The following is a 22,315-nucleotide window of genomic DNA, read 5'->3' on the forward strand; positions in this document are numbered from 1 at the left end:
TTGGCAGTTAATATTCTGCCTTATATTTTGAAAGTAATGAATTATCTGTGAAGGATTTTGAGATATTCTGAGAATTGGAAAGCAGCATATAAGTGCAAGGTCTTTTATTATGCAACTAATTTCCCCTAAGTGCTTGTGCCATGTGGATCATCAAGGTTACAGATTCAATCCAAGAAAAGCCTGGGTGCAAACCTATATGATACCACACAGTGGCGTCACACACTAGAACACCAAAGCACTGTCAGACTACGCATTTCCTTCTTTCTGGTTAATCCCTTCAGCCTACAGAGTAGAATCTAATGCCTCCAAACATTCAAAGTCTGGCATTCAGAAAGATCAGGAAGGACATACTCAGAAAACCTCTAGATATGGAATTTATTTTAAGAAAGGAATGAAAAATCTAATATTGAGACAGGAATTAATATTTAACATAATTTATTGTCAAATATGTCTTGTTGATAACTTTTTGTTTTCAGAAATTAATATGGATATCTGAAAAATGTGAGATCACTATTTCCTGAGAAAGTTAGACTTGTATTTCTAGCCGTAACTCATCATGTTAATTCCTGAAGAAGACAAAATAAAAGATTTAAGATAAATTTAAGCATTTCTTCTACCAAATCTTTAGGCAATCACACTTGTTAGCCTCAATACATCATTTAGTGAATTTAACCATTCCGTATCTCCGATATTATCCATACCAATATTTAACACCCAGTTTAATCACGTTATGTCATTACTTAAATACTTACTCATGACCACAACTTTAAATCTTTGGTTGAATCCCATGAAATTCACCTGGAGTGAGGATTTCACTTTATACTGATACAGAGTATGCCATTTTGAGATGAAATGAACTACACAGGGGTTTTCTTTAAATATACCTCGGACACAATTAAAGGGAGTTGAAGGAGCACTTAACTTCTGATGAGTCTGTGGATGCCAGTGACACTGAAATGTCGGTGGTTATTTTGTGCTGGTGATGCCAAATCCCGGGAGTTAATGATTTATTTCTTGGGGAATGATTTTCCAGAAGTGGGATGGATGGAAATACCATTGGTGCAGGTTCAAAAATTAGATTAAAATGTTCCTTTTTTAATAAGAGTCATAAAGTCATACAGCAGGGAAACAAACATTTCAGTCCAAAAATCCACCCTGACCATGTTCCCAAACTAAATTAGCTCCACCTGCCTGCATTTGGTCCATATCCCTCCAAACCTTTCCTATTCATGAACTTATCCAAATGTCTTTTAAACATTGTAACTTTCCCTGCATCCATCACTTTCTCTAACAGTTCATTCCACACATGAATTACTCTCTGTGTAAGACTGTTGCCTCTCATGTCCTTTTTAAATCTTTCTCCTCTCATCTTAAAATATGCTCCCAGTTTTGGACTCACCCACCCTAGGAAAAATACCCTTTTGCTTCACCTTATGCATGCCCCTGATGATTTCACAAACCTCAATAAAGTCAATCCTCAACCTTCTACGCTCAAGTGAAAAAAGTCCCAGTTTTCTAGTCTATTTTTATATCTCAAACCCTGAGTCATTTAAATGTTGGGCATGGAATGAATAGTCAAGAATCATCCAAGTGCTGATGAAGTGTTTGTTGAATTTCTAATTGGTCTGGAAGGTGCTGTATTATGGGGATAGTCATTTTGGGCAAACAGTGGCGAGTGTATAGTGGTTACGCAATTACAGACAGACAGCCATGAATGAGTCTTCCACAAATATGTGCAATCAATGTTGCTAATCCTGTCAGGTATCTGCACTTATTTTGAAGCAACAGTGAAAGAGATAACATAACATAATTAATGTGAAGTGAACAGATATTAAAAATCATCAAATACTGAAACCCACTGCAATCATTCCTCCTAAGCAAGCAATGTTATAAATCACACCACACTAGATTATAGTCCAACAGGTTTATTTGGAAGCACTAGCTTTCGGAGACTGCTCCATCATCAGGTGGTTGTAGATGAAGAAGCAGTGCTCCAAAAACTAGTGCATCAAAATAAACCTGTTGGACTATAACCTGGAGTGTGATTTTTAACTTTGTACACCCCAGTCCAACACCAGCACCTCCAAATCATAAGTGAACAATGCTATTTGTTATTCCTGGTTCTATGGTATACTAATTTTTCATCTATTTCCACATTTGAAACTCACCAACCTGCATTTCTACTGCATCACTTTTATGTCAGAGGCATATTAGAAGTATAATTAACACAAATACATATAGACTGGATACTTTCCATAACTCCATGGGTAAATATGAAGTGCACCTGTTTTCCAAATTAGATTTCAGTTTGATTTCAAACATTGATTATAAAATTCATCTTTTCATTTTCAAGTTGCCAATCTCTGTCAGAACTTGTGATTTACTGAAACTGAGTATATTTAAGACCAGTAATAAGGCAATCAGAAACCAGTTTTCATTTTGAAAACTTACCCCCAACCGTAAAACAGATGAGAGAAACCACACAAACAGGGGAAGAATAGGTTATAAATAAAAGCAAGTAAGCCAAGGACAGGTGATTTGAAAACTTAGAAAAAAAGATTATCAGGCTACATGGTTTTCTAATCTGTCTTAATTGTTTATACTTGGCTGAGAGTGCACAACAATGTAAGTGAGATGTAGTGAATATGTTTTGAAAAACAAATTAAATTATTAACTGAACATGATTGACATCTTTAAGTGGCGAAAGTAAGTTTTAATTTCTGTGACCAATTTTGTCAATGTATCAATGCTTATTCTGACAGCACTAAGAGGATTGAAGTTTTTGAATGTCTACATGATCAAATAGTTTATAGTGCTGTAAAATTAACAAACATTCTTAAATGGATGCATTTTTTCTAAGTTGTTCCAGACATGCCATTGCTATCACATGACTCTTTGTTTGTGCACACTGGATAAATGTTCATGAGTTGGCATGGAGAGTACAAGAGCCATAAATAAGGTCTTGCGAAGGTTACCAAATCCAGAATTTTGTTCATTCCTTTCCTGAATGGTTGTGAACCAGGAGTCAGGGAGAAACTGCCTCAAGGTGTTTATTTCTATCGTAGAGCTGGTTGGGTGGGAATTTCAGGTTGTGGGCTTGATACCTGAACCTTTATTTCATGCTGATGAAAATAGGGTAGAGGGAATAGTGTTAGACATCCAGGAAATAGATCTTTTTTGCCAATTCTTAAAAGCATCCTTTTGGTTTTGATAAAAAAGCAATTTTTTTCCACCATTCTGACGCCATTTGCTGTGGCTTTTCTGGTGGCCAGAAAAGTCATGAAAAGAAAATGCAAAGGTACCACTTCCAAAGCTGGGGTCTTCATTGTGAGGACCACAGGAAAGCATGGTTCTGCTGGTGTTGGTGTGGGGCCTAGTAGTGCTAAAAAAAACAGACCTGCTTGGAATATTTGTGATCACTGGAAAAATCCTGCTACAGAGTCTGAAACATCCTGGAAGGTAAGTGTAAAATATTTTAACACCTCCAAATGTCATTATCTAATTGCTGTATTGTAATGTAGATATGATTTTAATGTAATGATTCAATATAGGATTCTGTTCTCCAAAGTGAAGCTAACTATTACATTAACCATCAATGTGTGAGTGTTGAAATGCATTACAGGACTGATTCTATTGAGGAAAGTAACAAATTATAATTCATTCGCAGACGTACAGAGACGTGTTGATAAACTCCCCTTGTCATGTTTGGTACTGGGATTTAAAGTTACTAGCAGTTCTGCTTGTGAAGAAAGTATACACTCTTGAAAAAAGTAAAAAGAAACTAAGCACCTGCTGCACTCTGCTGGTTAATCGGCAATCTTCTTTGAAATGGAGAAGCCATCATCCATTCTTTCAATTTCAGGCTCATGCAGTTGAAATAATGTTTCATTGTGGTGATATGTGTGGGCATAGTAAATGCTTGGCTGAGTTCTAAAACTACTGAAGTACAAAGTTCTGCTGACGCAGGTGTTTGGGGAAATGACTAACTGTTTCACAATGGTGTCATAATCTGTTTACGCAATTTCATTTATTTTTCACGGAGAACAGTTTTTGTGCATTATTGATGATATACTTTTCAATAGGAGTTTGATTATATTGTCAAAGGTTAAATTGTTTTGCATCTGCACTAGGAATATTTTCATTAGTATTGCACAGCTTGTAAGGATCATAAGTGTCAATTGTAGAGGGTATGGAGAGTACGTGGATGACTTAAGTGGAGGATAGTGAGGGATGAGATGTTAGAGGACCTTTAAATGATATTGAGAGCTGAGCTGATGTGTCGGAGAACGGAAATTGGCTTTCTAACCAGTTTGTTTCTGCACCTACAGACTTCCTTACTCCATTCCAGATCACCACTGCACTGTGAACCCAAAAGCTGGATGGGGAAAGGAAAGTCACTCATGCTCTTGATGCACAGTTTGCAAGTGCCAGACTGATTCCTGAGATTGCAGCACTGACATATGAAGGAAGACTGGATTAACTGGGCTTGTACTCATTGACTTTAGAAGAAACACAGAATGAACATGAAAGTATCCCTACAGTGTGGAAACAGGCCATTTGGTCCACCCAAGTCCACACTGTTCTGCTGAAGAGTAACCCACCCAGACCCATTCCCCTACCCTATTACTCTGCATTTCCCCTGACTAATGCACCTAACCTAAACATCCCTGGACAATTTTAGCATGGCCAATTCACCTAACCTGCACATCTTTGGACTGTGGGAGGGAACCGGAACACCCGGAGGAAGCCCATGCAGACACAGGGAGATTGTGCAAACTCCACATAGCCTGAGGCTGGAATCGAACCTGGATCCCTGCACTGTGAGGCAGCAGTGCTAACTGCTGAACCACTGTGCCGCCCATAGCATTGTGCCAGTCTCTGGGGAAGGTGGACCTCATAGAAATACATAAAGTCCTGATGGGACTGGACAGACTGGATGCAAGAAACATGTTCCCAGTGTTGAAGAAATCCAGAACTAGAGGTCACAGTCTTAAGAATAAGGGGTAAGCCATTCAGGACTGGGGAGAGGAAGAATTCCTTCACTCAGATAATTGTGAACCTGTGGATTTCTCTATCACAGAAAGCTGTTAGGGCCAGCTCATTAGATATATCCAAGAGGAAGCTGGACATGGCCCTTGTAGCTAAGAGGATCAAGAAGTATGGAGGCAAAGCAGGAATGGAATACTGAAATTGCATGATCAGCCAGGATCATATTGAATGGTAGTACAGGTTCAAAGGGCCAATTGGTCTACTCCTGCACCTAATCTCTATACTTTTTCTTCTTTTCTTTTAAAGGTATAAGTTTTGTTTTTCTCAACCCTCTCCTTTATTCTATTACCAATATTTTTTCACCTCATCCAAAACAACTCACTCACTGAAATCCTTAAAAATCACACAACACCAGGTTATAGTCCAACAGGTTTAATTGGAAGCTAGTGTGCTTCCAAATAAACTTGTTGGACTATAACCTGGTGTTGTGTGATTTTTAACTTTGTACACCCCAGTCCAACACCGGCACCTCCAAATCATGACTGAAATCCTTGGTAGTCATGATTTGGAGGTGCTGGTTTTGGACTGGCGTGTACAAAGTTAAAAATCAGATGGATGAAGGAACAGTGGTCCAAAAGCTAGTGCTTTCAAATAAACCTGTTGGACTATAACCTGGTGTTGTATGATTTTTAACTGAAATCTTTGCATTAGAAGCATTAGTTAACCTGGATAAACTAAGCAGTTAAACTTGTCTTATTTCAACAATAGAGGTGATGATGGTTTGGGTTAAATAGTCTCCAAATGGTGTTCCTGACAATGAAAGACCAGAATTCATTTAGGTCTGCAGCTAAGGCCTGCTATAGCTGTTATGGAGCAACCAACATCATAGAATTACAAGATAAATTGATGGAACATACACGGTACCTTTCCATCCCATTTCTAATGTTGTTGAAAGATTTAGCTATATAATCATAAAGGCAGCATTGAGATCAATCCATAATATGAAGACTGGAAGGTTTTGGGAGCCTAGGAAGAGCATGCATGTTGCACTGAGCTTCACAAAAATCTTCTGGTCTGCTCTCCCAACTCACTGAACCCATGCCATTGGCTGGCTGCCCAAGTACAGCCAGTTGCCTAATTTTCTCTTCAGGAAGCCAGAAGGATTGGTGTTCACTAATTAACTATTTATGCATTAACCTAAACATCCAGGGCATCCTACTGAAGTTGCATTCATTTGGCCCCCAATCTTAAAGTCTACCCTGGTATTTTCATACTGGAAACAGGCAGGTTTCCACATAACTGATATTTGACAATTTGCTAACTCACTAAGAAGGTATAATATCATAGGCAGGTCTCTTTGGGCCCGGATTTTTTTCCTTCTTACTTCCAGATAATCCTATAAAGCATACTAGAAGGATAGAGCGGTCGTTGATGCAAAAGGAATGTCAGTTCACCTCTCCCCTTATCTGTGAGTCAAATTGTTCATCCAATTCCCAACATACGTAGAAATTAACCCTTCACTTTATGGGTTTCTAATGCAGGGTTTAAGTAAGTATAAGTACCAGGAAGATTAAAACTATACAGCTTTAGAGAGAAAAGAAACAAGACAGAGCATAAAATTTAGCAAGGCCTTTGACATGGTTCTGCACAGTAGACTGTTTAATGAAGTTCAATTAAATAGAATCCTGAAAGTTCACCAATTGGATACAAAATTGGCTTGTTGATAGGAGACGGAGAGTTGTGGCAGAGGGTTGTTGTTCAGATTGGAGATTTGTGAGAATCCGTGTTCTGCAAGAATCAGTGCTGGGTCACTGTTATTTGTCATCTATCTAAAGGATTTGGATGAGATATAGAAAGCACAGTTGGTAAGTTTGTGGATGAGAATACAATGGAATCTTGATCAACTAGGCCAGTTGTTTGAGCAACAGCAGAGTGTAATTCAGGTAAATCTGAGGTATTGCATTTTGGTCAGGCAAACCAAGGCAGGGTTTATACAGTTAAATATAGGGGCCTGGGGAGTGTTGTCAAACAGAGCGGTCTAGGCGTACAGGCACTTAGTTCCTTGAAAATGGCATTGCAGGTAGACAGGATGGTGAAGGTGTTTAGCATGCTTAACATCATCAGTTAGAGCACTGAGTACAGGAGTTAGGGCATCATGTTTTGGTTGTACAACACATTGATAATGCCATTTGTTGTATTGCATCCAACCATGGTCTCCTTACTATAGAATTATTAAATTGGAAAGAGTGCAAAAGAGATTTATAAGGCTGTTACTAAGAGTGGAGATTTTAAGTGAAAAGGAGAGGTTGGATAGGCTGGAACCATTTTCTCTGGGACTGGAGTGCAGGGTTGAGCTTGAGAGATTTATAACTTCATGAGCAGTACAGATAAGGTGAATAGCCAAGGGTTTTTCCTCAGAGTGGGAGAATTCATGGATAGGAAAATGTAATGATTGTAATGTGGTCAGCCAGCTGGATCTCATAGATTATAGGTTCCTTGATTGGAGCTGTTAATCTGGTCCAATCAGGGAGCCCTGGCTGACAGACATAAACAAGAGTATCAGATTTTCTGAGGGCTGGCTTTGATGGAGCTGGATCAGTGTCAAGGACTTTCCATGTGTAAATAAAGAGTGACGTGGTGGTGGATACCAGCCTCTATATAGTTATTTCATAAAGATTTAGAGGGATATGGGCCAAATGCAGATGTATGGGACTTGTTCAGTTTAGGGAAACTGGTTGACATGGACAGTGTGGGCTGAAGGGTCTGTTTCCATGCTGTATTGACTCTATGATTCTATGACACCCAGAGCATTTTAAATGCAGAGGTATATGCTTGTAGAAAAAAATTATTTTGTATTGTATTTCAGCACAAACTGTGATAGAATAGTACAGTGAATAGAAGGGAGTTTTGTGAGAATAGCATCAATTTTCATTTCTATACCCTTATAAGCACTATTACTGAAAATCTGAAACAAAACTTGAAACTTCTACAAGCACAGAGCGAGTTAAGAAATAGGGAGAAACAGGAGTTCACATTTCAGCAGTGACCTCTCAGCCTTTAACATGGATTTTGGGACTTGTTCAGTAACTATTACCACACTCCCAAGTGCAACAGCACTCTGTGTAGCCCATTTGTATAATTTCAGCTGTCTTGGGCAGTGTACAGTTCTCAAGCATGTCTGGAGGGATTTGGAGCACCTTTCTCACCTGTCTGCTTCAGGTTTCAGCTCCATTCCGTTCAGCTTTCTAATCAGCAGGAAACATGGAGCATGGCCTGCAGCAATTATTACAAAATGCTGCAGTACATCTTTTTTACTTCTAACTGCACTCTCTGGGCTGATTGTGTTGAAATTGTTCAAAATGAGGAAGTTATTATTTTTATCCTTCAACTATAAAGAGTAGGTCTAATTTTATAGAATTTTTCACAGTTATAGAATTCAAGCTGGTAGCAACTTTAACATTTTTCAACTTAAAGCGTTTACAAATAATTCAGAAGACTTTTAAATTTTCATTGATTTGCGAGTGTTAATAATTCTAAATAGGCATTTATTCATTGCTAAATTATGGCATTGATCAGGGATCTTATCAGTTAACTGTATTTGTCTACATTGCTCAGAGGCAATGCTGCTCAAGGTAGGTGCTGGTGTGATGTATGGCATTGAGCTGTTATTTATTTGCAATCCCTAGTGTCTCTTTTCTTGACTAGTGAGCTCCATGTTCACTCTTACAGTACTTCCTTTGGCATAATGACTGTCTTTGAACTTCCCTTTGACTACACTTACTCCTTTACTATGGCATCAGTCTAAATAAGTTTTGCTTTACATCTGTACTATGAAAGTGAAGCAAGGTTTCTGAGACAGTGGTGGTAATGTTGAAATGTAAATAGTGTGCAGACTGACTACCACATGGCAAGGAGTGTAAGTAAAGAACATTGTCCTATTCTTACCTGGTACAACTGCTTCATATCCTCATCTGCCTTTACACTCTCCACCAGACACATCGGACTGGACTTTCCTGAAACTTTTTAAAATGATGGGTGAGTCCTTAATATGGATGTTGTACTCCCATTTTCAACAGATTCCATTTTTTTGTCAGTAGGGGCTGGAGTGTGAAACACACTAGATGGAAACCCGGTCTCAGACAAACCATTTGAAATTAGTATTAAATTCAAATAGACCCTTTTTTTGGTGTTAAGGGTCTTCAGTGTGGGAATCACAAATTTGTGGAGTTGATATAAATGCTTTTGAAGGGCAAATAAAACTTATTTAGCTGGCACGATTTAAAGTTACTTAAATGGTTACGTAGGACTTGGTGAGACCACACCCTGAGTGTTGTGTGCAGTTTTGGTCTCCTAGTCTGAAAAAAGACATTCTTTCTACTGAGGGAGTCCAGCAAAGGTTCACCAGACTGATTCCTGGGATGGCAAGGCTGACTTATGAAGAAAGACTGGACTGACTGGGCTTGTACTCAATGGAATTTAGAAGAATGAGGGGGGGATTTCATAGAAACATATAAGATTCTGATGGAACTGGACAGATTAGATGCGGGAAGAATGTTCCTGATGTTTGGGAAGTCCAGAACTAAGGGTCACAGTCTCAGAATAAAGGGTGAGCCATTCAAGACTGAGATGAGATAGAATTTCTTCATTCAGAGAGTTGTGAACCTGTGGAATTCTCTCTCACCGGGAGCTGTTGGGGCCTATTCATTAGATATATTCAAGAGGAAGCTGGACATGGCCCTAGCGGTTAAAGGGATCGAGGCGTATGGAGAGAAAGTGGGAATGGGATACTGAGATTCCATGATAAGCCATGATCATATTCAATAGTAATGCAGGCTCTAAAGGCTAAATGGCTACTCCTGCATCTTTGTTTTGATTTTTCTAAATCCCTTGAAAATTAAAAAAAAAGGCTACAGCAGGCAGTTGGAATTAAAGGATTGACTTCTGAGCTGTTTTAATTGATAGGCAATCTGGTGCAAGTTAGAAAAACCATTAGCACCTGTACCTAAGGTTTCAATAGAGCTCAATGTTCATATGCTAGTAAGTGTATTATGAATGTTTGTTTGAATTTCAAAATCTCAAATATATCTCAGTGAAGGTTGTGAATTCCCATTTTAATTGGCAGTTTGAAGATACTGTTTAATGCTTAGCTCATCTTTGTTGTCATGTCTGAATAAAATGGAGTTTTTGTAACAGTTTTAACACTGAGGCAAATTTAAAATTTTTGACTGGGTGTCAGAACAAGGGCATGAATTGACATTAGAGTGTGTATGTATTTGAGAAATGTTGGTCAGAAGGCATAACTATTTCTAGAACAACTAAGTCCCTGAAAACTGATTTGGGTCTTTTTACCAGCTTGCCTTGAGATTCATTTCCCTGTGCCCTCCCTCTGACATGCTTCTGGGGTCAGCAAGTCAATTCCCGTGCATGTGATGGATCCTTGAGGTGAGTCCGTTAAGTGGCCAACTTCCAGACTCATGGTAAATACTTTAGTAGCAAAATTCTGGCCAGGAGAGGATGAATTTCAAGCAAACACTTACATTGGAAAGTGAGAGAGTGAGGTAAAATCTGATGGGTGACATAGTGGTAGATTCAGTGATGGTAATATGCACTAAGATCTTCTTGTTAGCACTTGTGTGCGTGAGTGTTACTTGCCATATATCAGCTCAAGTCTGAATGCTGTCCAGGTTTTGTTGTGTATTGACATGGACTGCTTCAGTATCTGAAGAGTCATGAATCATGCTGAACAATGTGCAGACATCAGAAAACAGTCCACCTCATGATCAAATGGACATCATCAATGAGGTAGCTGAAGATTGTTGTGCCTAGGACACACCTGAAGCACACCTATAGTGATATCCTCAAGCTGCGATGACTGACCTCCAAAAATAACCCAACTATTTTCCTTTGTGTGACTCTAACCAGTGGACTACTTTCTCCTGATTCCCATTAATTCTTGTATTGCAGTTAAATGCAGCCTTGATTATGAAGGCCAGTCACTCTCACTTCATCTCCAGTGTTTGTGTTTTGATCAAGGCTATAATGAATTCAGAAGGCAAGTGGCCCCAGTGGAACCAAAATAAGAATTAGTGAGCAGATTGTTCCTTTTGCAGATGCTGCTTGATAGTCCCTTCCATCATTTTGCTGATGATCGAGAGTAAAGTGATAGGCTGATGATAGACCGGTTTGGAATTGTCCTGCTTTTTACATTCAGAACATACCTAGGCAATTTCCCACATTGTTGGGATGTGGTTATTGTAGCTATTCTAGACCTTGGCTAGGGGTACTAGTGCTCCGCTGATGTTGTCACAACTGCATCCATGCAACATTAAACTCTCACACGGAAGCAAAGATTTTGCACTTGGGTAGCACTTGCCATTTTGTCTGAAAATCTCAACGTATTCCATAGTCAATGCTGTGCTTTTAAGAAGGGCTGCAAAGAAAAACCTGGGAACTGTAGATCAGTAAGCCTAACATCTGTGCTAGGTAAGTTACTTGAGAAGATTCTGAAAGATTACATATACATGCATTTGGAAGGACAGGGTTTGGTTAGGAATACTCAGCTTGGCTTTGCGCATGGGAGATCATGCCTCAAATTTGTTTGATGAAGTGACCAGGAAGGTTGATGAGGGCAGGGTGATAGATGTAGTCTATATGGATTTTGATAAGGCCTTTGATAAGGTTCCACATAGTAGGCTGCTCTGGAAGGTTAAATCGCATGGAATCCAGGGGATGATGGCAAATTGGATACAAAATTGGCTTGACTGTAGGAAGCAAAGGGTAATGGTGGAAGGATGCTTGTCAGACTGGAGGCCTGTGAGTAGTGGAGTGCGTCAGAGGTCGGTGCTGGGCCCAGTGTTGTTTGTTGTCTATATCAATGATTTGGATGAGAATATACATGGCATGATTAGTAAGTTTGCTAATGACACTAAAATAAGCACTAGAATGGATGAACATTTTGGTCGGCATGGACCAGTTTGGGCCAAAGGCCCTGTCTCTGTTATGTAGGACTTTGTGATTCTCTGACTCTATAACAACTTATATTTGGAATGTTGTCAAAATTGGTTTTATGACACCAAAGTCTGGGATAAAGATTGCATTTGGAGTCCTGAAGCTTTTAACTTTGGGAATCATGAGCAAAGGTTTCCATTAGGACTCTCAGCATGATGTGGATGTGTTAAAGGTTGTCACTTCTGTTTGGACTCAGTTTTCCAGCTTATTATGTTGAACAGTGAATCTTAAGGAGCAGGCAACGAGAACATTTTGGGACCAACAGTTTAGGCTCCATATTTAAAGCCTGCTGCGATAGACCCTCTCTCGCTGTAAGTCTGCACCAATACTGGATGTTGCTTGCCCACTCAGGAACAGGGAAGGAATAGGGCGACAACTACCATCAGGCAGGATATAGGAGATCACACATGTGTGTGAATGAGGATTTGTGGAGGCCATTTAACCTCTTCAGCTATGGTTGACTTGATTATAATCTCAAATCAACATTCCTACCTACCACTGACAACCATTGACCCCCTTTCTTAACAAGAATCTATCTCCTTCTACCTAAAACATATTCATGGACTCTGCTTCTACCACCCCTTCAGCAAGGGAGTTCCAAAGACCCATGATCCTTTGTTTCATCTCTATTTTAAATGGACAACCAATTATTTTGAAATTGTAACATCCAAGTTCTAGATCTCCCCATAAATGGACATGTCATTTCCATGTCTATCCTGACAAGATGCCTCAGGATCATATATGTATCAATCAAATTGATACTTACTCTTCTAAATTCCAGATGATACAAGTCTAGACTGTCCAACATTTCCACAGAAGACAACCCATCCATTCCAGATATTAGTCAAGATTAGAGTGGCACTGGAAAAGCACAGCAGGTTAGGCAGCATCCGAGAAGCAGGAAAATCTATATTTCTAGCAAAAGTCCTTCATCAGGAATGAGCCACAAACATTCCTGATGAAGGGCTTTTGCCCAAAAGGTCGATTTTCCTGCTCATTGGATGCTGCCTGACCTGCTGTGCTTTTCCAGCACCACTCTAATCTTGACTCAAATCTCCAGCATCTGCAGTACCCACTTCTGCCATTCCAGATATTAGTCCAGTAAATCTGCTTTGAATTGGCTCCAATGTTTTCAAACAATCCCTATAATGTGAAAAAAAGACTACTTGGCCCATTGAGTCTGCAATGACCCTCCTACCCCGACACGTATTTATCCCAGTCGATATATCTAGCCTATACATTAGATTAGATTAGATTACTTACAGTGTGGAAACAGGCCCTTCGGCCCAACAAGTCCACACCGACCCGCCGAAGCGTAACCCACCCAGACCCATTCTCCTACATTTACCCCTTCACCTAACACTACGGGCAATTTAGCATGGCCAATTCACCTAACCCCTGCACATTTTTGGATTGTGGGAGGAAACCGGAGCACCCGGAGGAAACCCACGCAGACACGGGGAGAATGTGCAAACTCCACACAGAGAGTCGCCTGAGGCGGGAATTGAACCCGGGTCTCTGGCGCTGTGAAGCAGCAGTGCTAACCGCTGTGCTACCGTGCCGCCCATAATATTACTGGACAGTAAGGACAATTTAGCATGGCCCACCCTCATAACCTGCACACCTTTGTAAACTGTGGGAGGAAATCAAAACATCCAGGAGAAACAGAGAGAGCAAGAAAACTCCATACAGAGAGTCACCCAAAGGTGGAATTGAAATCAGGTCCCTGGCACTTTGAGGCAACAGTGCTAGCCACCATGCCATTTTCACATCCTTCCTTAAATAAGGTGACCAGTATCAAAAACAGTTCTCCAGATGTAGTTTCTGCAATGCCCTGCATAACTGAAGTGCAACATCCTTGCCTTTGTATTCAATTCCCGGCCTGATAACTGTTAACATTTGATTAGTTTTCCTCGTGTCTTCCTAAGGAATTTGGAAGCATGCTGTGAGGTGTGGTGTAATCTGTCTCCTTTTTGTTTGAGGCAAAGCCCAAAATCATTATAAGAAATACATAACTGAAACAGAAATGCACCCAATTTTAAGGGAACTTGACAAAGTAGATATGGAGGGGTTATTTCCCCTTGGTCTTCCCATCATTTAAAGCCATATTATGGTTATTACTAGGACAAAACAGCAAGCACTTCTTCCGAAATTCAAGAGCTTGTGTCAAGTTGTAATTTTAATGAGATGTTGATACACATGCAAATAAAGTTCTCACAAACCTGTAGCATGCTAGTTTCATCCAACATTTCAGGTCAGGAAACTTAATCACAAGAGTTTATCCTATGAGTCAGAATCTCCTTTTCTGACTGTTGCTCAATGATGGGGAATGGTGAGGTAAGGACCCCATAACACGCAGTCAGAGACAGAGCGAGGTTCATTGGAGCTAATTGCAATTTGTTCTGCTACAGAGAAAGAAGCAAGCTTTTTTTAAGCCCCTGGTAAGTGGTTAAGGTCCCTTCTATTCTTAAATTTAACAGACTATGTAAAATAATAATAAATAATCAAATATACTAAAGCCAATCGAAGTAAGTGAATAATATAATACCATAACTAAAACTTATTAAGATACTGAGTGAAGTCTGCAGTGATCTGAATCCCATTGTGATCCAGGATGAACACATCAGCGGTAAGCGTTTGATGTTTGAGCAGCTTTGCCTCAGAATTTATGAGCTGGAGATTGAACTATAGACACTGGGATACATCGGAGAGGAAGAACATCTCCTGGATTGTTTCTTCCAGGAGGCAGTCACATCACCTAGAATAGGGTCTTCTGATTTGTTCCATGGTAAAGGAACACTGAGTGATGCAGCCAAGAGAGCCCAGAGAGAAGCACAGCAACCTCAGCCTTTGTGATTATCCAATAGGTTTGAGTTCTTTCAGCCTGTTTAGATGGAAGTGGGGATTGCAGGATATATGTGTAAACTAACTATGGTACCGTGATACAACAAGCCTTTTAAGTTGGTGGGGGAGGAGGGAACAACAAGGAGTGTAATAAGAGCAGTAAGAGATAGTTGAGTAAGGGTGATTGTCATCATTGTCTGCAGCAAACACCAAGAGTCCGTAAGGCTGTGTTGCCTGCCCAATGCCTAGACTTAGGACATTGCTCGGGGCGAGAAAGAAATTTACAAAGGCAAGGGGAGGATTCAATGTCTGTGGATCATGTATGTGCCAATGACATAGACAGAAAAAAGAAAGATGTTCTGCATAGTGAGTGTGTGGAGCTAGGCACTAAATTGAATCTCAACAGTTATAACCACTGGATTACTGTCTGAGTCACCTGCAATTGGCATAGAGTACATAAGATTAGAGAAATGAATATATAGTTCATAGACTGGTGTTGGAGGAATGTGTTCCAGTTCGACGGCCTAATACAGGTCCTGATATTGGGGCAAGTGGAATGGTTTATACTCTAACATTGCTGGGGCCAGTGCTCTTGTGAATTGTTTACCAGAGAGGGTTTTAAACTAAATGTTGGGGCCAAAAGTCAAATGTGGAAGGAAGTATATTAAAGAGTAGACATAAGGTAAGGAAAGGAAATAGTGATATGGGAGATGAGGGTCAGAGAATGCTAGGAAGGTGCGCAGAGAAGCAAATGCCAGCAATACACCAACAGTCAAGACATTATGTTCCAATGATCACAAAAAGACAAAACTAAAGGCCCGGTATCTGAATACATGTAGCATCTAAAACTCAGTAACTGAATTGAAGTAAATTAAGAAAAGTTAAAAAAATTCCCGAATGCCGTCCTTAATTGCCTCAACTGAATCTGCCTCACCTACTTCCAGTCAGTGCATTCCATATCCTCACTACTCAATGAGTGAGAGAAGTTTCTTTTTATCACCTTCACTTCTTTTGCAAATTGTTTTAATTTTATGCCCTCTGACTCTTGTTTCTATTATAAGCAGGAATAGTTTATCTCTCTAGTTAGTCCAGTCCAAGATGGCAGCATAGTAGAGCTCCTGTGCTGGAGCTCATCAGCTCTGACTGCTTATCTTTTTCTTCTTTTCCCTTCTCTTTTCCTTTTTTAACTTACTTACCAAATCCTTTCCATTGGCGGTGGTGAGAGCCTCACATATGGACCTCAAGTGGGCTTATGGCATGAATCTCAAATGGTTTCGAGCCAGGCCCAAGGTGTGGATCTTGGGCGGGCCCAGGGCACAGACCTCAGGTGGGCCTACAGCAGACTTTGAGCAGGTCCAGTACAGAGGACAGTGAGCACCTAATTACTTTTCTGGAGCAAGCACCGCACCTGGAATCAGTGCTGCTATATTGGTAGAGATGAAGTTAGCAAGATAGGCCTCATGGCAAAAGATGGCCTGAGGTTCAGCGACTTTGTTGTTGGTTGGGTCTGGTGCTGGTGACAGTGAAGCAGTAGTGAAAGGGCGTCAAGACAACATTGATGTGGTGGGCCCAGTGGTGAGAGATGTGACTCTGATGTTATTGGGTGTTGTGCAGGAGGGAACGAAGTGGTGGTTGGGGATTGGCTATTGTGGTGTTGGTTGGGTTCAGTGTGGATGGCGCCGAGGCAGTTGCAGAGGGTTGGTGGTGTAGAATCATTGATGGTGATGAGCTGGATCAGGACTCTCGTCAAGCTATATCTTTCTTTTCCATATTCTTAATTTATTCAAAATTGTGTCATTTTCTGGTGACAAATGAAAGTTTTTCATTGTATTTTATTGGATTTTTACTGTAAAATACATGTGGCAATTAATCAAAAACCAAATTTAGCCCACTCACAATTTTGAAAATCTCTAACAGATCTCCTTAGTCTTCTCTTCAAGGAGAACAGTCTCAACTTTTTCAAGATATCCCTATAGTTGAAATTCTTATTCTTGGGCCCAGTCTTGTTAATAACTTCTGCACTTTCTCACATCCTTCCTATAAGGTGATGACCAAACCTGAGCACAAGGTAACAGCTAAGGTTTAACAGGTGTTGTCAACATCACCTCCTTATTTCTGTACTCTATACCCTTTTTAATAAAACTGAGTACACTATGCTCTACTTACTGCTCTTTCTACCTGTTCTGCTGCTTTCAATAATCTGTACACTCAGTCCATTTTCTCTTGCACCTCCTTTAGAATTGTACTCCCTATATAATAGTTAATGTTGTTCCTGTAAAAATGCACCAGCTCACATTTCTCTACATTGAATCTCATTCTCCACCTATCTGCCCAGTCCACTAACTTGTCAATGACCTTTTGCAGTTCTACACTATCCTCCTCATGGTTTACAAATCTTCCAAGTTCCATGTCATCAACAAAGTTTGAAGTTGTTATTAGTACACCAAGATCTGGATCATTAACATAAGTATAATGTTAATTATCCGAACATCAATTATCCAAATCTTGGAATATCCGAACAAGATCTCCATGTCCCATAAAAACTGTATTAGGTGACTCAGTATTCAGTTGTCGGTTAAATGGCATTATGGTTGTGCATTCTCAGAAAACCGAGAAAAGTTCAGATAACCAACGCTCATAAATTACTGCTTGTTTACGATCAGATCGATTATCTGAAAGATCAATTCTGCAAACAAATGCTTTCTGCCTGTCTCATTCGAAAAATCGAGGTTCTACATTATTAGGAAAAGGAAAGGTCTCAATGCTGTCCCCTTGAGAACTTCAGTACAAATTGGGAGAAGTTTGGATCTGAGACTAATTTTTAAACCTAAATAAGGTCAATTATGTGAATGTGATAGCTCAGCTAGTTGAAGTGTACAAGTACACTAGACTATGGATAAAACACAATAAAATCTTCCTGCAGCCTGAAATATATTCAATTATCATTATTCTCTGCTATCCCTCATCCAGTATTGTACGCACTTTACTGCTGACCCTTTTATTCTGTGATTTATAACGTTCCTCACAAATCTGTTGTATGGCAATATATCAGAGATCTTGCAGGTGTCCATGAATACAACATTAACAGTGTTAGTTTCATTGAGTTTTTCTATTCCACCTCAAAAATTCCAGAATGTTAATTAAACAGAATGTCCCCATTAGAAATCCATGCTGAAACTTCCTAATTCTATCCAGAATAATTGTTTGTGGAAGCATCTCCTCCCTTGAAGTTAATATAGTTTCTTAGAGCAGCATATTTTACAACAGAAGACAGGTTAGACATCGAGTTGTACAGTGTGACAGGATTAATTAATGACGCGGGGCTTGATGTACTTCTAGGTTGCAGTGACCAAAATATGATCGAATTTTATATTCAGTTTGATTGGGAGAAGTTTGGATCTGAGACTAATTTTTAAACCTAAATAAGGTCAATTATGTGAATGTGATAGCTCAGCTAGTTGAAGTGTACAAGTACACTAGACTATGGATAAAACACAATAAAAACACAATGACAGATATTTAAAAGGATATTATACTTTACTCAAAATAATTATGTTTCTATTACATAGAAAAATTGTGAAGGGCAGTCCCACCTTACATGGTGAATTGCAGACGATAGGAAGAGCATTAGACTTAAGGAGAAAAGGCATTTGATAAAGTGCTACATCAAAGTTAAGGTGGAAAATGAAAGCGCATGAATGGAAGATTGACTGAATGACAGGAAACAGAAATGTGCAGAAATGGGTCTTTGATTGGAAGGATGTAACAATCGAGTCCGCAGAGGTCTATGCTGAAGCCTCAATATTTTGCAACTTACATCAATGATTTAGATGAGGAGAGCAAAGGTATGATTGCTAAAATGATACCTAGTTCAATAGGAAAGTACAATGTGAAGAAAGCATAAGGAAGATAGTGGATAGAGAAAGGTTGAAGGTATGGGCAAAAATCTGACAGATGGAGTACAATGTGGGAAAATGTGAAATTGCTCACTGTAACAGGAAAAATGAAAATTAAGAGTATTAGTAAAACAGAAAATAACTGCAGAATTTCGTAGTACAGAGGGAATTACATGTTCTGGTACATGTTCTGGTGCAGGAATTACAAAATATTAAGTTGTAGTTCAGCTCATAATCAAGAAGATGAATTCGATGCTGACTTTTAGTACTGGAAATATTGAGCGTAAAATGAAGGATTAATGTTTCGAATCTGATATGATTCTTCTTCAGAACTAGTCATATTGGACTCAAACATTAACTTTTGTTTCACAGGTGCTTCCAGACTTGCTGAGTTTTTGATGAAGGGCTCCGACCTGAAACGTCAATTCTCCTGCTCCCCTGATGCTGCCTGACCTGCTGTGCTTTTCCAGCAACACACTCTTGACTGCTGAGTTTCTTCACCACTGTCAGTTTTTGTTTCAGTGTTGCAACATGCATAGTATTTTGAGTTTATAACAGTGAGGATGTTTTGCTTCAGTTGTGCAGAACTATGGAGAGACCACATCATAGAGATAGCGAAGAATCTACAATATAGCTCAAAGTCAGAAAGGTGAATGGCTTGGAGGGGAAATTATAACTGGTGGTTTTCCCATGCATCTGCTGCACTTGCCCTTTTAGGCTGTAGGTTATGTACATGCTGTTGAAGGATCCTGGGAATGTTGCTATCGTACTTTTTTGTAGATGGTGCATATTGCTGTCATTCGGTGTCACTGGTGGAGGGAGTGCCAATCTAGATAGTTGCCTTGTTGGGATTGTATCAAGTTGTTGACTGTTGTTAGAGATGCACCAACCCAAGCAAGTAGAGAGCATTTCATCACACTCCTCGATATGCCGTATCAATGATGGACAGACTTGGGGAAGTCAAAGACTTTTCAGTATCTGACCTGAACTGTGACCTGAGTAAAAGTTAACATTCTGGTCAATGGTAACAACCGAGATGCTGATAGTAAGGAATTCAACAATGGTAATGCTGCTGAATGTTAAAGGGAGACGGTTAAATACTCTTTTTTTGGAGATGGACATTGCTGCTTATCAGCGAAGCCAAAATGTTTTTCAGATCTGTTTGCATTTAGACATGTTATGCTTCTGTATCTGAAGAGTCACAAATGGTACTAAACATGTGCAAACATCAGCAAACGTCCCCATCTATAATGGAGGGAAGGGCATTGATGAAGTAGTTTGAGATGGTCGGGCCAAATAGTCATGGTAGGTTTTCAATTGGGTAGCATGGTGGCACAGTGGTTAGCACTGCTGCCTCACAGCACCAGAGACCCAGGTTCATTTCCTGCCTCGGGCAACTGTCTGTGTGGAGTTTGCACATTCTCCCTGTGTCTGCGTGAGTTTGCTTTGGTTTCCTCCCACAGTCCAAAAATGTGCAGGTTAGGTGAATTGGCCATGCTAAATTGTCCGTAGTGTTAGGGGAAGGGGTAAATGTGGGGGAGTGGGTCTGGGTGGGTTGCTCTTTGGAGGGTTGGTGTGGACTTGTTGGGCTGAAGGGCCTGTTTCCACACTGTAAGTAATCTAATCTAAATTCATATTTGTATGAAGTAGGTGTCTGGGTCATGACTCTGGTGACACAATCAATGTAAAATCAGAAACTGTTATTAAAATAATAAATCCGTTGGTTCTAATCTGATAACTATAGAACAAAACTATTCATTTATGAATGGAAAGACTCACTCCTTTTTTGTACATTTTGTACATTCAGTTTGGATCAGTCATCATGAGAATATTTCTTGATAACCACATTCACCTCCTTTTCCTTTGCAATTTATACAAGAGTTTGATTATTTAGAAATGTATCGCAGCAGAATAATATCAAGCAAAAATCAGCAAGGGCAATAAGCTTTGCATGATCAAGTAGCATTGATAACATCTAAATGAGACACAGCCCAAGATAATATATAGCTCTGGGAATTTGGAGCTCATGGGGGAATTTGGCTCAGAATTGAAGAGGCACTTTTTGCTTGCTTTTTGTCTTGGGTCCAAGTTTGTAAGGTTTTCTTTAAACAGGATAAGTTGGTCAGGGACCCAGCACAAACAGTGACATCACAGGTAAACCATAAGGTCATTGGTTGATAATAGCAACTTATTTGTCTGTCTATTTTAGGTTGCCTTTCAGATTGGAGGAAAAGAGATGAAATATTTGCAGGCTACAAATTAAAAGTTAAATTGAAATTTAAAAACAATTAAGACCTAAGTAATTAAATAAAGGTGCTGGATGAGATGATGTGTTGCACCTGCATAATATGGGAGCTGATGGATTCCATTGTGGTTCATAGTAGCCACATGTATAGCAAGTATTGGTTGCTTGAAGGATTCAAGCTCAGAGTTGATGAGCTGGAATCTGAGCTTTGAAAAACGCAACACATCAGGGAGGGGGAGAGTTACCTGGATGCTGTGTCTCAGAAGGCAGTGTCACACTCCTCAGACTAACGAGCACAAATTCAGTCAGTGGTTAGGGACAGGAAGGTGTGATTAGGAGAGAGTAAGGTAGAGGGATCCAGGAGGTAGTGCTGAAGAAGCCTCACCCCTTGAACTTGTCTAACAGGTTTGAGCTTTTTGCTGTCTCTGTGGATGAGAGTGGGGGCTGTAGGGACGATGAGCAAACTGACCATAGCACCATGGGTCAGGGAGCCATTCAAGAGGAAGGGGAGAAAAGAGACATGTAGTTGTAATCTGGGATAGTATAGTCAGGGGATCAGGGCCTGTCTGATGCCTAGTTTCAGGCTATCTCATCTGGAATTCAGAGGAATTTGGAGTGGGAGGGGATACAGCCAGCTGTCATGGTCCATGTAGGTACCAACGATAAAGGTAGAAAGAGGTTCTGCTCAGTGAATAAGAGCAGCTAAATGAAAAAGCACAACCAAAAAAGTAATAATGTCCAGATTATGAGCTCAGCCATGAGCTAATTGGCACAGGGTCAACAAGATTAAAGAGGTAAATAATAGTTCAGAGATTTGTGTGGAGAAATAGGTTGAAATTTATGGGACATTGGCACCAATACTGGAGAAGGAGGGAGCTGCTCTGATGGGACAGGCTCTACCCGACTCATGCTGGGACCTGAGGCTTGGTGAAATAACTAAAAAGAGGGGGAGGGGGTTCAGTTGCATGGAAAGTTATGGAAAAGGTTAAAGGATGCAGGGTTCTACAGTGATTATTTAGGTTTCCAGAGCAAGTAATAGGGCAGAGAGTGTAGAAATGTCAGGACTCTAACTTCAGGCACAGCAGATGAGGGGAATGGAAAGGGACCCTAGCAGGGAAGGCGGTGGAGCTGCCCTGGGGAGGGTTGTCAAACAGAGACCTAGGGGTTCAGGTGTATAGTTCCTTGAACATTGTGTCACAGATAGACAGGGTGGTGAAGAAGGCATTTGGCACACTTGCCTTCCTTGTTCACTCTGTTTAGTGTAGGAGTAGGGACATCATATAATGGTTGTCCAGGCCATTGGTGAGGCCAGTTTGGAGTACTGTGTATAGTT

General features: G+C 40.1%; 1 protein-coding gene across 4 annotated transcripts in view; it reads left to right on the forward strand.

Annotated features, from left to right (window-relative positions):
• erg (ETS transcription factor ERG) overlaps positions 1–22,315 on the forward strand; it is a 262,777-nt gene that overhangs the window by 93,792 nt on the left and 146,670 nt on the right. The window contains exon 1 of one of the 4 annotated variants that reach the window (XM_043701335.1): positions 8,603–8,621. The exons of the other annotated variants lie outside the window; for them this stretch is intronic. Coding sequence (XP_043557270.1) covers positions 8,610–8,621 — 12 coding nt within the window. The 5' untranslated portion in view covers positions 8,603–8,609. Of the gene's footprint in view, positions 1–8,602; positions 8,622–22,315 lie in introns of those variants that run through there. 4 annotated transcript variants of the gene reach the window in all.

Source organism: Chiloscyllium plagiosum, chromosome 12 (assembly GCF_004010195.1).
Source record: "Chiloscyllium plagiosum isolate BGI_BamShark_2017 chromosome 12, ASM401019v2, whole genome shotgun sequence".
NCBI lineage: Eukaryota > Metazoa > Chordata > Chondrichthyes > Orectolobiformes > Hemiscylliidae > Chiloscyllium > Chiloscyllium plagiosum.